Here is a 16363-nt window from a genome sequence, read left to right on the forward strand (position 1 = left end):
ACTGGTATACTAGCCGAGCTCACGGTCATGAGCAGCTCAGGACTCTCTGATGATTAATTTATGGAACTAAATTCAATTTGTCATATGCATTGCATCGCAGGTGATGTTGTTACTTTTGTTCTACTACTTAATTGGGTTGGTATTTACTTATACTTAGTAATTGCTAATAAAATTTTGACCAACTTTAAAAGCAATGCTCAGCTCTAACCATCCTCTTTGGTAAGCCTTACACTTTACGTGAGCTCCCACCTTTGGCGAGTTCATGCACATTATTCCCCACAACTTGTTGAGCGATGAACGTATGTGAGCTCACTCTTGCTGTCTCACACCCCCCACAGGTCAAGAACAGGTACCGCAGGATGAGGCGCATGGAGCATGCTGCGATGAGTTCGTGAGAGATCTAGGCCGTCGTCTCCCAGTCAACTTTGGGTTGCTGGACCGTTGTCTCCTTATAATGTAATTATCTATTTATTTTGTATAGAACTCCTGTTATGTAGTAGAGATGTGACATTCGATCCTGTGCCATGAATCATCATATGTGTGAGACTTGGTCCCAGCACACCTGGTGATTATGTTCGCGCCCGGGTCTTGGTGCCCCGAAACCCGGGTGTGACAAAAATATCTTCTAACATATTATGATATAAATTCATCGGTTATACCATTCAGATCGAACTCATTTAATGACTTCCTCTTGATGTATGAAATCGCCAAACTATTTAATCTCTCTTGAGTCATTGTTGATCTCAAATAATTTCTCAACAGTTTCAATTTTGAAAAGCTTATCTCAAGCGATACAATCGTCACTGTATAGTAAATAATATTCAATAAGTAATTTAGACATTAGGATAGCAATATAAATCTCTAACATACTAACATCGAGTGGCTGGGAGCCTACTGTGTTTTGGGGCCGGTGCGGCCGCACCTTTGCACCCCCTCATGGACGGTCCTGCTAGCATCTATATGCTATTCTATCATATCTACTATTTCATTTCTTATTTTAAATTTCACTTAAACAGTGTAAAATTTCTATTTTACATGATATACTATGGCTTAGGACGTCTCCAATAGCTCATTTTTTATTCTATATTTTAAATTTCACTCTTCAAATAATATCAAATAATGTTATTTATAGTTTTACGTCTTCTATTTTACATCTACCATAAGAAACTCCAACTAGTACAAAAATTGAGGAGGTTCAAAATGTCCTTTTTCTCCAATTAACCCTTGGAATTTCTCACATTCCTACCTCCCGCATCAATACTAACCAAAACCTTCCCAGCAAAAGCCCGGTCCTTCTCAGTCTCCCTCGTCTCCCTCAGATCTAAGCCACCGTCCCTTCCCCCAGCTCCGGCGATCACCGGAGTGCCTCCGCCTTGGGGCATGATGGACCTCCTCATCGCGCAGATCACCACTGACCTCCGCTCCTCGGACGCGCTCCGGCAGTCGTCGGCGCTGCTGCAGGCCCTGCAGCAGTGCGCCGCGGGGCGGGACGTCTCCGCGCTCGCCCGCACCGCGGCCACCGAGATCCTGTCGGCGCCCTCCTCCGCCGTCTGCAAGCGCCTGGCGCTCGACCTCCTCCGCGCGCTCCCGCTGCCGCCGGACCTCCTCGACCCGCTCCTTCTCTCCTCCCTCCGCTCCGATCTCTCCTTTCCAGACCCCGACGTCGCCGCCTCCTCCATCGCCTCGTTCCCATCCCTGCCCTCCCACCTTCTCCCCTCGCTTCTCTCCTCCGCCCACGCTGAAATCGCTAATGCACTCTCCTCGCCCGCTGAGTCGCTGCGCCTCGCAGCTGTCACATCTCTGTCCTCGCTCCTCCCGCGCGATGACCTAACGCTCATGTGCTCCACAAACCCCTCCCTCATGGCGCATGCTACCACGTGGTGGGGCCGCCTGGCCGAGCTTGCGCTGGACTCTGCAGACGCTGTTTCCGCCGGTGCGTTTGAGGCTCTTGCACGGCTGTTCCAGGAGCTAGAGGGGCGCCGCATGAGCCGGCTAGCTGGAGACAAGCTTGTTGATGGAGAAGGTGCGCTTGCAGTGCGTGCCCAGTGGGCGGCTGATGCCATTGATTTCATTTGGTCAAGGCGCAACATGCTGATTGCGCGCTCTATGGTGATGCCTGTGGAGAGCTTCCGAGTTACTGTGTACCCTCTAGTGCATGCAGCAAAAATGGTTGCTTCTGGTGTGGTAAACACTCTGCGGCGAGTTGCTAAGCCAGGAGACACTACAATTGCTGATAGCGTGGAGTCGAGTGCGGAGAAATTGGTAGGAGTGTCAGACATCGTCTCACACTTGCTGCCATTTCTTAGTTCACTTGACCCACCACTGGTGTTCGAGGTTGGGATCAATATGCTGGCGCTTGCAGATGTCCCTGGAGGCAAGCCAGAGTGGGCATCAGCTGCAATTATTGCAATCCTGACACTATGGGACCGGCAAGAGTTCTCTTCGATGAGGGAGACAATTGTAAGGGCTGTTGTAACCAATCTTCATTTGCTGGATCTTGGAATGCAGGTACTTTATCAATCATTATAACCACTTACTTTCAAAACTTCTAGCTGATCTAACTTGTTAATCATGGCCTGCCCTTGGATGAATGGAGTCCTATTCATTAAAAATTTTGCAAACTTATTCCAATAACACATAGTTCTGTCCATTTACTGTTTGTTGGAGTGTGCCTGGACAAAAATACATGGGTTTGAAATGAACACAAATTTATAGGTTAACACCATTCGGGTTCGGTGTATTTCTAGGTTCTTGCGTGAAGCAAGGTTATTAAAGCGATAAAACGTTGAAGCACTCATGAGTACATTTTAACTTTAAAACGTTTAAGCGAGCTTTAAAATGTCTTTTTAAACAACATGGACAAAATATGAATATAACATAATTTCACATAACAATATAACATGTCCACAACCACACTACCACAAATCCACAATAACAAAAGTTAAAGTGTTCAACTAATAGCAACTAGCTAGTCGACAACCACAAACAAAGTGGAATGAAATGTGCAGTAGTCCACAACCACAGCCATAGCACAAAAGCAACTAAAGTGGAATGCAATGTCCACAACTGCAAGCACACAAGTGTTACTCAATCTCCCTATATCATATCTCAATTACGGATGAAAAGGTCGGAAACGATTGGCAAACACTAAAACCGTTACCGTTTTCATAATTTTTATCGGAAAAAACGGTAACTTTGGAAACAGGAACGATATAGATCCGGCAAGCTGACAGAGCAGGGAGGCAGGGACCGGCGATTGACGAGCTGGAGGAGCAGGGAGGCGAGGACCGACGAGCTGACAGAGCAGGCAGTGGTAGCGCCGAGCGCGAGTAGGTCAGCAGGGAGGCAGCGTCGCGCGACCGTTGGGGAGAAGGGAACTTGAGCAACAACGCAGGGAGGAGGAGAGGGAGGCACGAGCTTAGGCAAGATGCTTACTGGATGACGGTGAAGCCTAGGGATGCCGGAGGCGACGAGCGGACGGAGGCACCACGAGTCCGTGACGACTAGCTCAACGCTCAACGAGGCTGTGGGCGTGACAAAGGAAGGATGTCTGTTTTAGGTTAGGGGAACTAGGTTGGGTTGGGCTCGAAGTCTGGAAAAGCGTCAAAACACGACCTTTTTATGGTCCAGAGCGTTTTTACGCTAAAAAGTGGCGCTTTAGCGCTTAAAACGAATGCTTTACGTTATTTTGTGAAAAGTTACAACACTTTACATTCTGAGTAGCGCTTAGCGCTTAAGCACCTTTTTAATAACCATGGCGTGAAGCTACCAAATTTATTCAATGAAATATTTCTGGTTAGAATTCGCAAATGTTAGTCCTTAGGTCAAGGACACGGTCTTCAAGGTGGTTGTTTAACTGGTATATGGAAATATCTTGATTCAAATGAAGGGAGTATATCTAGGAAGTGTTTTTAACAATGAATTTGTTACTAACCTTGGGATAGATAATTGATAAAGGTCCCTAAGGACTGTAGGTAATATATATAGCCAGTAGGGCCTGTGCCTAATGGGCCTTAACACCCCTCCTCAAACTCAAGGTGGAAATGGAGGATCTGAAGCTTTGAGTTTGATCAAGTGAAACTGATGTTGTGCTCTTGTTTGTGCTTTGGTGAAGAAATCTGCCAATTGATATTCTGAGGGCACATATTGAAGATCAATAGTCTTCCGCTGACAATGGAATCGAGTAAAGGATGCATCAACACCTATGTGTTTAGTAAGTTCATGCTTCACTGGATCATGAGCAATCTGTATAGCGCTCAAGTTATCACATAACAGAGGTGTAGAAGTGTCACAAGAGACACCAAGATCAGCCAAGAGCCAGCGCAACCAAATAATTTCAGCAGTGGTAGTAGCAAGTGCCCGAAGTTCGGCTTCAGCACTAGAACGAGAAATGGCCGCTTGCTTCTTGGATTTCCATGCAATGGGAGATGACCCAAGGAGAATACAGTAACCTGTAGTAGAACAACGGTCAACAGGATCACTGGCCCAAGTGGCATCTGAATACGCATGAAGCTGAAGTGGGCTATCTGTAGAAAGGAAGAATGGACTGAATCACCACACACCCATTGAGGGTGGGGAGCCTGTCATATATAGCCAATAGGCATGCATGGAAGGTACATGTATGGAAGGCTATTCCCTGTACAAGGAAACAGACCTAGGCTATAGATAGAAAGTAATCCTAGGCTATACAAGGCAGCTAGCCAATCTAGGGGATTACAATCAATCGCAATCAGGCTCTGATTGATCCTGATATATACATATCCTAATACCCGCCCGCAGTCTGAGCGGGAGAATCACGGACGCAAAGACTGGTCCGAAAATCGGTGAAGAGCTGTACGGGCAGACCCTTGGTCATGATGTCGGCAAACTGGTGCGTAGACGGAACATGAAGAACTCGGAACTGCCCCAGAGCTACCTTCTCACGGACGAAGTGGATGTCGATTTCGATGTGCTTCGTGCGGCGGTGATGGACTGGGTTGGCTGCCATGTACACAGCGCTCACATTGTCACAGTAGACCACGGTCGCGTGCGGGATGGAGATGTGCAGCTCATGTAGTAGCTGACGCAGCCAGCAGCACTCGGCAACAGCATGGGCCACAGCACGGTACTCTGCTTCGGCGCTGGAGCGAGAAACAGTCGTCTGACGCTTGGACGACCATGACACCAGATTGTCGCCGAGGTAGACGCAGAAGCCGGAGGTGGAGCGACGCGTGTCGGGGCAGCCGGCCCAGTCGGCATCGGAGTAGGCTGTGAGCTGATCAACGGCGCCGGGTCCCAAGTGCAGACCTGCCGACAGGGAGCCCTTGACATAGCGCAGGATGCGCTTGATTAGCGCAAGGTGTGGCTCGCGAGGGTCGTGCATGAAGAGGCAGACTTGCTGGACAGCATAAGCCAGGTCCGGCCTTGTCAGGGTGAGGTACTGGAGAGCACCAGCGAGGCTCCGATACTCCGAGGGGTTGGCGACTGGAGCGCCCTCGGAGGCAGACAGCTTGGTCCGGGCATCCACCGGTGTAGCTGTCGGGTGGCATTCAGACATGCCAGCGCGCTGGAGGAGATCAACGGCGTACTGCCGCTGAGAGAGGAACAGTCCACTGCTGTCTCGTGTCACCGAGATGCCGAGGAAATGGTGGAGATCCCCGAGGTCCGTCATGGCAAACTCCGACGATAGGCGGGAGGTGACGTGCTGGAGAAGAGCTGGTGATGATGCGGTGATGATGATGTCGTCGACGTAGAGGAGGAGATAGGCCATGGCGTCGCCCGTCTTGTAGATGAACAGGGAGGCATCCGTTTTGGAGGTGGTGAAGCCAATGCTTCGGATGAAGCTGGAGAAGCGCTGATTCCAGGCTCGCGGTGCCTGCTTAAGCCCATACAGGGACTTCTGCAACAGGCAGACAGAGTTAGGTGCAGCGGGGTCGACGAATCCTTTCGGCTGCTCGCAGTAAACAGTCTCCTCGAGGTTGCCGTGGAGGAAGGCATTCTTCACGTCGAGCTGCCGAATGGGCCAGTCTCGGGACGCAGCAATGCTGAGGACGGTGCGGATCGTGGCCGGCTTGACGACTGGGCTGAATGTTTCGTCGTAGTCGACGCCTTCCTCCTGGGAAAAGCCACGAACGACCCAGCGTGCCTTGTGCCGGGCGAGGGAGCCGTCGGAGTGGAGCTTGTGTTTGAACAGCCACTTTCCAGTGACAATGTTCGCACCAGGCGGCCGAGGTACAAGGCGCCAAGTGCCGTTGTCGATCAACGCCTTGTACTCGTCCGCCATCGCAGCACGCCAATTTGGATCGGCCAGGGCACTGCGATAGTTCGCCGGAATTGGCGAGGCGACGGAGGCGGAGAAGCCGAAGCGCTGGACAGTGCGGAGGGAGCCAGTCTGTGAGCGTGTCACAGGCCGGTTTGCTGCAGTAGATAGGAGCCGAGCCGCTGGAGCCGCTGGGGGCGAAGCTGGTGCAGCCGCTGTTGGCGCTGGAGGAGCAGCAGGCACAGGAGCCACCTCCTCGGTGACCGGTGCTGCTGGGGGCTGGGCGCGGCGAGTGTAGGTGCTGCCGAAGCGTTGGCCACCAGGCGGAGGAGCCGCCGACTGCCCCACTTGGGGCCCTCGAGCGCCCAGCTGTGGCCCGCCCGCAGGATGAACCCGCGGGCCGAGCTGAAGGATGGCCGGGTCTAGGAGCACCTGGAGATCATCCTCGCTGCTGGCAGCGAGCGATGGAGGAGTGCTTGCTGGTGCCGGCAAGGAGGTGAGGTCCTGCATCAGAAAATCAAGTGACGACGGCATGGAGCCCGCCGATGGTGCAGCCGAGAATGGGAACACAGACTCATCAAAAATGACATGGCGCGAGGTAATGATGCGGCGAGTGGACATGTCAAGACAGCGATAGCCCTTGTGGGAAGATGGGTATCCGAGGAAGACACAAGGAGTGGATCGAGGGGCGAGTTTGTGGGGGGAGGTGGCAGTAAGGTTCGGATAGCAGAGACATCCGAAGATGCGAAGGGAGGCGTAATCTGGGAGTGTGCCGTGAAGTATGTGGTGAGGTATTTGGGTTTGTATGGAGGAGGAGGGGCGCCTATTGAGGAGGTAAGTTGCTGTTGCGAGGGCCTCAGCCCAGTATGGAGGTGGCATGAACGCATGGAGCAGCATGGTGCGGATGGTGTTGTTGGTAGTGCGGAGCATGCGTTCGGCCTTGCCGTTTTGTGGTGAGGTATAGGGGCAGGAAAGGCGGAGAGTAATGCCATGACTAGTGAGGAAGGAGGTGGTGGCGTGGTTGACAAACTCGGTCCCATTATCGGCTTGGAAGGATTTAGGTGTGGTACCAAACTGGGTCTGAGCGTATGCAATGAAGTCAATCATGTGGCGGTGCACCTCAGATTTGTGACGAAGTGGGAAGGACCAGCTGTAATGGGAATAATCATCGAGTATAATAAGGTAATATTTGAACCCAGAATTGCTTAGTACGGGAGATGTCCAGACGTCGCAGTGAAGTAAATCAAACGGAGCATGAGTTACAGATGTAGAATGACTAAATGGGAGGCGCACATGCTTGCCTAGTTGACAGGCATGGCAGAGGCATGGCGAGTTTTTATTGTAGGAAATGACCGACATGCTTCGAAGTTTGGCGAGGCTGGAAGGACCGGGGTGGCCGAGGCGATGATGCCACAGTGACGACGTGGTGGCGAGGCTGCAGGAGGGAGCTGTGGTGGAGGGGTAGGTGTAGAGGTCGCCACCACTATTGCAGCGAAGAGTCACGTGCCCCGTCTGTTTGTCCTTGACAGAAAAACCGCAAGCGTCAAATTCAATTGAACAAGAGTTGTCACGGGTGAATTGACGAACAGAAAGGAGATTGCGCACAAGTGCAGGTGCAACCAGAACATTGTTAAGACGGTAGGTAGAGGTGGGGGAGGAGAGTGTGGATGTGCCACGACAGGTGATAGGTATGGTGGTGCCATTTCCAACTGTGATGCCGAATGGGGGAGGGGGGAGCCGGGACAGGAGTATACCAGCCGAAGACGACATGTGAGTTGTGGCGCCGGTGTCAAGGACCCAAGGAGAGGACCCCTGGAGGGACATCTGGTTCAGTGCGGCTATGAGGCCAGCCTGATCCCAGCCGCCCTGCTCTGCCATTGGTGGAGCAGGGTTGTCGGAGTACTGGACAGGGGCCAGCGCAGTGTGCGCCTGGGCCTGAGTGAAGGGGCCGAGGATGCCAGGACTGCGCCAGGCTGGGGTCGGTACCGGCGGGCGCCAGGGCTGCTGATGCACCCCGGCGGTCCAGGGGGGGTAGCAGTACCAGGGGGCGGCAGGAAACCTGGGACCGCCGCCGGAGTGGGATCCGCCCTTGCCTTTCTTCTTCCAGCGACCGCCGCCACCACCTGGGTTGCCGCCGCTGTTGGAGCGACTGCCGTGACCGCCCGGTCTGCTGGCTGTGGAACCGCCGCCGTTGGTGGTGGGGGCGGTGCGGCAGCCGGTGCCGCATGATGCGTGGAACGCCGTCTGGTCCGCAACCGTGCCTTCGTTGGCGAGGCGGAGTTCCTTTAGCACGAGCTTCTCGCGAGTAGTGGCGAAGTCCGGCAGCGGGTGTGAGTCGGCGATGTTGTCGGCGGTGCTGGCGAAGCGTGGGTTGAGGCCACGGAGGAGGTTGAGGACGAGCTCCGCGTCGGTGATGGTGCGGCCGACATCACGGAGCGCGTCGGCGGTGGCCTTCATGCGCTGAGCGTAGTCGTTGATGGAGGAGTCGCCCTGAGTCATCGAGTGAAACTCGTGGCTCAGAAAAATGGCGCGTGGAGCCTTGTTGGCCTCGAAGAGGCGCTTTATGGCGACCCAGAGTTCGCGCGCGGTCTGGTTTGGAGCCGCGGCGAGGCCGATGACGTCGGGACCAGCCGAGCCGAGAAGCCAGCTGCGAACGCAGGCATCGGCGATGCCCCAAGAAGGATCTGTGGGACGGGCTTCCTGCAGTCCGTCAATATGCGAGAGGAGAGCGAATTTGCCACAGAGAGAGGTGAAGAATGGTTCCCACTGGTTGAAGTTGGGTTTTGCCAGTTCAAGAGTCACTGGGATGTGATTCTTGACATTGATCGTCGCATAGGGGGCGACAAACACAGCGGGGGCAGGATTGGTGGCTGCGTCGGTCATGGCGACCTAGGAGGGAGAAGAGGCGGCGCAGCAGGGAGGTGGTGGCGCTGCGGCACAGCAGGGTGGGGATGGTGCGGCAGCAGGGAGGGAAGCGCAGGATCTAGAGAGCTGATACCATGTAGAAAGGAAGAATGGACTGAATCACCACACACCCATTGAGGGTGGGGAGCCTGTCATATATAGCCAATAGGCATGCATGGAAGGTACATGTATGGAAGGCTATTCCCTGTACAAGGAAACAGACCTAGGCTATAGATAGAAAGTAATCCTAGGCTATACAAGGCAGCTAGCCAATCTAGGGGATTACAATCAATCGCAATCAGGCTCTGATTGATCCTGATATATACATATCCTAATACTATCTGAAGCATAGAGTAAACATCTGGATCTTGTCCCACGTAAATATCGAAGCACACGAAGCAAATGACCATAATGAACCGAAGTAGGTGTTGATACAAATTGGCTCAACATATGAACAGCATGAGCAATATCAGGTCTGGTGATAGTGAGATAAACAAGACTACCCACAATATGACGATACCGAGTTGGATCTGCTAGTGGGGTCCCATCCTTCGGACGAAGTTTTAAATGAATATCCATCGGTGTTGCAACAGTGCGAGTATCAGTAAGTCCAGAGCGATCAAGAAGATCTTGTATATATTTCGACTGAGACAGATAAAAACCTTTTTGGGTTTGCTGAACTTCAATGCCCAAGAAATAGCTAAGCGGGCCCAGATCAGACATCTGAAATTCCTTACTAAGGTGTAGCTTGACATGAGAAATATGTTCTGAGTTGTCACCTGTAATCAGCATATCATCCACATATAATAGTAGTAAGGTACGACCTTTTGGAGAGACATGAACAAACAATGCAGGATCATGTTCACTAGAAGAAAAACCAGCAGCTGTGATGACAGAGATGAATCGCTCAAACCAAGCACGAGGAGCTTGTTTCAGCCCATACAATGCGCGACGAAGACGACAAACATGCCCTGAGGGAGTATCAACCCCTGGAGGAGGATGCATATAGACTTCTTGTAGATCGCCATTAAGAAAAGCATTCTTGACATCCATCTGGGATATAGTCCAAGAAGAGGAGGCCGCAACAGCAATCAAGGTTCGAACAGTAGTCATATGCGCAACAGGTGCAAAAGTCTCATCATAATCAAGTCCTTGAGTCTGTTGAAAACCACGGGCCACAAGACGAGCTTTATACCTCTCAATGGAACCATCTGATTTTGTCTTAACTTTGAAGACCCATTTACATGTGATAGGAACAACATGCGAGGGTAAAGGAACAATATCCCATGTACCAGTGCGTTCAAGAGCAGCCAATTCATCAATCATAGCTAGCTGCCACTCAAGAATCCCAGAAGCTTCCTGATATGTAGTGGGTTCAACAATTGCCACACCAGCCCGTGGAAAACCATAGCAATCTGGAGGTTCAATGGTACCACGGTCACGAAGACGGTATCCCTGATTAAAAACATCATTAAACTCATTATTGTTAGTACAAGAATCAGGTACAGGATCAGTATCAGGACCAGCCGTAGGAATAGAGCGGGAACGACGAATGTAGGTTTGGATGATAGGTGGTTTGGAAGAGTAAGAGGTGGATGGCGTGGAGGTGGAAGGTGGTGTTATGGGAATGAGAACATCAGATGTGGATGTAGAAGATGATGGTTCAGATGCAGGAATGGAAGGAAGACACATGAAAGAGGTAGATTCTGTGGGATAATAGGTGGAGTGAGTAGACTGGTTGTGAAAGAAGGGACGATTTTCATTGAAACTCACATCTCTAGAAATCCGAATACGACGAGTAGATGGATCATAACAACGATAGCCTTTGTGTTCAGGACTGTATCCAAGGAATACACACTCTACAGATTGAGCAGTCAATTTGGTCCGCTCACGTGGTGGTAACAAGACATAACATATACATCCAAACACACGAAGATGGTCATATCGTGGAGAAGTCCCAAAAAGAACTTCACCCGGTGATTTACCAGAAAGTTTAGATGAAGGTTGTCTATTAATGAGATAGACGGCAGTGGAAACAGCTTCACTCCAAAAGTGTGAAGGTACAAAAGAAGATATCAAAAGAGTACGAGCACTCTCAATTATATGACGGTGTTTGCGTTTAGCAACACCATTTTGGGCATGAGCACCAGGACAAGAAAGTTGAGCTAGAGTACCCTCTATGCTCAATATCTGGCGAAAATTATCAGATAGGAATTCACCACCAGAATCTGAACGAAAAATTTTAATAGTAGCAGAAAACTGGGTGTGAACCATGCGAATGAAGGACTTGTAAATAGAAGGCAATTCCGAACGGCGTTTCATGAAGTAAATCCAAGTATAACGAGAATGATCATCAATAAAAATGACATAATATTTATGACCACCTTTAGAAACAAACGGAGCTGGACCCCAAACATCAGAGTGAATTAGATCAAAAGGTTTAGCAGAATGGGAAGTACTAGTAAAATATGGAAGCTGTATTTGTTTTCCAAGATGACAACCTTTACAATGAAAACTAGACTCAACATGAGTAGAGCCTAAACATCCTGACTTTATTAGAGTAGACAGACGGGATCCACATAAGTGACCCAGACGATGATGCCACTGGGTGAATGACGTCGTGGGGCCCGAAGCAGCGAGCACATGAGGTGTAGTAGTAGGGGATGAAGGAAGACGCAAAGTGTCCAAGATGTAGAGGCGAGGCGAAGATTTACGGCGACGGCCAGTCCCAATCACATCTTCTGTTTTGCGATCCTGTACAAAACAAGATGAGTCATCAAATCCAACAAAACAATTGTGATCGGTAATTTGACCAACTGATAGTAGATCCATGGATAACTGAGGGACAAAAAATATATTTGGGACAGTAAAAGTTGGATCAGAAAGAGAACCCTTGTGGGTGACATGACATAATGTACCATCAGCAGTCTGAACAGAAGTACCCTCGGTGACAGGTGTAGTAGACGCCAGCCGTGACTGATCAGATGTCACATGAAAGGAAGCTCCAGAATCAAGAACCCAGGATGATGACAGAGCACCAGCAGATGAAGTAGCAGCAACCGCAACTGAGCCTCTAGGAGATGGTCCTGTACCACGACCACGAGTAGCACGACGGACACGAAAATCAGCCAGCTTCTCTGGAAACTTAGCAAAGCAGTTCTCAGACCGATGAGTGGTCTTTTTGCAGTGTTCACAAGGCTGAAAGGAGATGTTCCTAGACCTCTGAGCAGCAGCCAACACACTGTGAGAACTCAGACCAGAAATAGAGGACATAGACTTCAGACGAGTCTCTTCAGCAAGCAATTCGGACAATGCCTGAGCCATGGTGAGAGTATCCGAACTGTGAAGCAGCCTTGCGCGAAGGGAATCAAACTCAGGTCGAACTCCCATAACAAATCTGTAGGTAAAGAATTTCTCAATGAACTTGTGGGCGGGACAAGGCACAGCAGTACAAGCAGGCACCATGGAGGTCAATGCACTCATAAGACGATCAAAGGCTGAATAGTATTCATCAATGGACATATCATGTTGCTCAATGACATGAGTCTGTTGCATGAGGGTATGTAAAAGAGCACCGCTGTCCTGAACAAACCGGTCCTTCAGATGTGACCAGATAGCCTTAGCAGTGGTGAATTTAGACAGACTCATAATCATAGTTGGTTTAGTGCTATTGACCATAGCAGCCATTACCTTGCCATCATTGATCTGCCAAGTCTTGATTGCAGCAGCATTGCTTCTATCGGCTGCTAGGACTGGTGAATCTTCAGTTAAATGAAATAGTAAACCATGACCTCGTAATGCAGTCTGAACACAGAAAGCCCATTCGGGATAATTCTGACCATCGAGCACAATATTGACAACAATAGCATTGGTTGACATATTGAATAGCAAGAGAACAGTCAGAGAGTACCAAAATTTCTGGCAGGAGACTGATTCCAAGCAGATCAGCACAAGTGGTAGGCGAATTCTTGACTGATCGGAGAGGACCACGTTGCTGAAACAGATCTAGGCAAGGTGACCGCGTTGGTGCAGATGACAGCAGGCTGACGGCGTCCCTGTTGCTGGAGAAGCAGAGCAGACAGCGCAGCGACGCAGGGACAGCAAAGCGCGCAGCACCTCGCACGCAAGAGCACAGGGGAGCGCGCTGCGCACAGGGATTGCAGGATTCGCGGCCGGATCCGCGAGCGCGCTGCGCCGAGAGCGCCTCGCACAGGGACGGCCGTCGGGAAGAGCGTCGCGCAGGGACGGCCGGATCCGCGGCGCGGGACAGGGCGGCCGGATCGGTGGCCGCGCGAGACAGTGCAGAAGAGCGCCGCGCAGGGACGGCCGCCGGGAAGAGCGCCGCGCATAGGGGCGGCCTCCGCACCGCGCACAGGGAAGACCGGATCCGCGACGCGACAGGCCGCGCACAGGGAAGGAGCGCCGCCGGATCCGCGGCTCCTTGCGGGCAGGAGCTGAGGGACGGCGGCCGGATCCGCGCAGGACAGGCCGACGGAGCAGAGGCAGGAGCGGACCCGCGACGGAGCAGAGGCAGAGGCGGACGGATCCACGATGGAGCAGAGGCAGGGAAAGCCGAATCCGCGACGGCGGCCGGATCCGCGACTGTGGCAGCTGGGTGGGGAAGGGCCGCGACGGCGGCTGGGCGGGAAACAGCCGCGACGGCGGCTGAAAAAAAATTAGGGTTTCGTAACCTGCTCTGTTACCATGTTACTAACCTTGGGATAGATAATTGATAAAGGTCCCTAAGGACTGTAGGTAATATATATAGCCAGTAGGGCCTGGGCCTAATGGGCCTTAACAGAATTTAGTAGTGTTAGTTTTAGTTCTATGATCTTGTCATGTACGACATCCCCTACTCCAGGCGACGTCGCGCCCACGACGTACGCAGGGCAGCCGAGCATGCAGCACAGGAGGCGGCTGCCCAACCAATTAGCGGCTAGGATTAGGCAATAGAAAATATCTAGCCTATTATTTAGGAGGGGATTACTCCTTTCTGTTAGAAGTTATCTAGCCTTTTATTTAGGAAGGGATTACTCCTTTCTGTTTCAGTCGTGGGCTATTTATGCATGTAATCAGCACTTGAGAAAGGGAGGAAACACAATTATCCATCTCTCTCTCTATCTCTTCTCAAGCCCAGCCGCCGTAAGGGGTATAACCTTCGGTCCTGGAAGACACGACAGGGGACTACGAACTCCGTAGTCGAGGGCCGCCTACCCTTGATCGCTACGCCCTTGACATTTGGTATCAGCGATCCAGCCGATCCTCCACCTCCTCACCAGCCGCCGCCAGCCCTAGACCACCGCCCACCCCACCCTCGCCGACCTCTTCATCTGAATCCGCAACCAGCCCAACAGCCACCATGTCTGAGCCGTCTCTCGCCGACGTGTTGGACATGCTCAAGACCATGACCTCGGAGATGCAGACCCTCAAGTCCGACATGGTGGCCATGAAGGACAGGACTTCGTCAGCGTCTGGCACCGCCGATGGCAACCAGACGGACAGACCCCGCGATCACGACTTCTTCCCGAGCCATAAGAAGTGGGACTTTCCCCGCTTCGACGACACGATCGATCCAATGATCTTCCCCAAAAAGTGCGAGGCTTACTTCCGCCAACATCGCACCATGGCGGAGGAGCGCGTGCACATGGCGTCCTATCACCTGGACGAGGTCGCGCAGCTATGGTACATCCAGCTTCAGGACGATGAGGGCACCCCATCGTGGGGACATTTCAAAGATCTCCTGAACCTCCGGTTCGGGCCCCCGCTACGGTCTGCCCCGATGTTCAAGCTCGTCGAGTGGCGACGCACCGGAACCGTGGAAGAGTACGCCAGCCGATTCCAGGCCCTTCTACCTCGCGCCGGTCGGCTTGAAGAGGCGCAGCGTGTCCAGCTCTTCACCGGGGGCCTTGTACCGCCGCTCAACCACGCCGTCCGTATCCACCATCCAGACACACTCGCGGCGGCCATAAGCTTGGCTCGCCAAGTGGAACTGATGGAGAGCGATCGACCGGTATAGCAACCAACGCGGCCAGCACCGCGCGTTCCCCCGGGCCCCGCACCGCGTGCTGCCCTGCCGGCAACAGCGCCGCTCCTGGCGCTCCCTGCCCCTCCAGCGGCCGCCCAGCAGGGCCGCGGCGAGGGCAACCAGAGGCGTCTCACCCCGGAGGAGATAGTGGAACGACGACGCCAAGGGTTGTGTTTCAATTGCAATGAGAAGTTCACCCGTGGCCACAACAGGTTCTGCCGCTGCCTTTTCTTCCTCAATGGTGTGGAGATCGATGACGTCGCGCGGGATGGCAACGCTGCAGCGGATGATCCCGGAGACAAGGAGGCGCCCGTGTTCGCCTTATGGGCCGCACCGGGGGCGTCCACCGAGGAATCGCCATGTTTCTCCCTCTCTGCTCTCGCCGGGGTCCGCTTCATCGACACCCTCCAGATCGGCGTCACCATCAGCAGCGTCCGATTCTCCACGCTCCTGGACTCGGGCTCCTCGCACAGCTTCATCTCGGAGTCCGCAGCGCGCCGCACTGGGCTCCCTATCTCCGCCCGGCCACGCATGACGGCGACGGTGGCCAACGGCGAGCGAATCACCTGCCCGGGCGTTTTGCACCACGTCACGTTCTCCGTCCAGGGCGACGTGTTCAGCACCGATCTCTTCGTCATGCCGCTGGCTGGGTATGATGTCGTTCTGGGCGCCAGTGGCTCGGCACGCTCGGGCCGGTGACGTGGGATTTCAAGCGCCGCACCATGTCCTTCATAATGCAGGGGCGCCCGATCTGCTGGCCGTGCGCCCAGGGCGCAATCGCGGCGGCCATCTTCTCCACCACGGCCTCCGCGTCCCTCCTCGACGAGCTCCTGCACTCCTTCGACCCCGTCTTCGCCGAGCCTCAGGGGCTGCCTCCACCACGCTCTCGCGACCACCGCATCACCCTCCAACCGGGCGCCCAGGCCGTTGCCGTGCGGCCGTACCGCTACCCCGCGATGCACAAGGACGAGCTGGAACGCCAGTGCACAACGATGCTCTCCCAGGGGCTCATCTGCCGGAGTTCCTCGGCGTTCTCTTCACCCGTTCTGTTGGTCAAGAAGCCTGAGGGCTCGTGGCGGTTCTGCGTCGACTACCGCACCCTGAACGCCATCACCGTCAAGGACGCCTTTCCCATTCCAGTCGACGACGAGCTGCTCGACGAACTTCACGGCGCCAAGTTCTTCTCCAAGCTGGAC

At 52.9% G+C, this 16363-nt stretch overlaps 2 protein-coding genes across 3 annotated transcripts in view; one reads left to right on the forward strand and one right to left on the reverse strand.

Annotated features, from left to right (window-relative positions):
* Positions 1-1232: 1232 nt before the first annotated feature.
* Positions 1233-16363, forward strand: part of LOC100381729 (uncharacterized) — a 32711-nt gene continuing 17580 nt past the window's right edge. Inside the window, exon 1 of one of the 2 annotated variants that reach the window (XM_035964889.1) lies at positions 1233-2508. In XM_035964889.1, the coding sequence (XP_035820782.1) occupies positions 1381-2508 (1128 nt within the window). In that variant the 5' untranslated portion in view covers positions 1233-1380. The remainder of the gene's footprint in view (positions 2509-16363) is intronic. The other variant, NM_001349030.1, reaches the window with a different exon arrangement.
* Positions 3622-10136, reverse strand: LOC118476363 (uncharacterized mitochondrial protein AtMg00810-like). The gene is made up of 2 exons (XM_035965345.1): positions 9484-10136; positions 3622-4526 (listed from the first exon to the last, which is right to left on the reverse strand). The coding sequence occupies exons 1-2, from the start codon at positions 9932-9934 to the stop codon at positions 4033-4035; spliced, it is 945 nt and encodes a 314-aa protein (XP_035821238.1). The 5' UTR covers positions 9935-10136; the 3' UTR covers positions 3622-4032.

This window comes from Zea mays, chromosome 2 (genome assembly GCF_902167145.1).
Source record: "Zea mays cultivar B73 chromosome 2, Zm-B73-REFERENCE-NAM-5.0, whole genome shotgun sequence".
Taxonomy (NCBI): Eukaryota; Viridiplantae; Streptophyta; class Magnoliopsida; order Poales; family Poaceae; genus Zea; species Zea mays.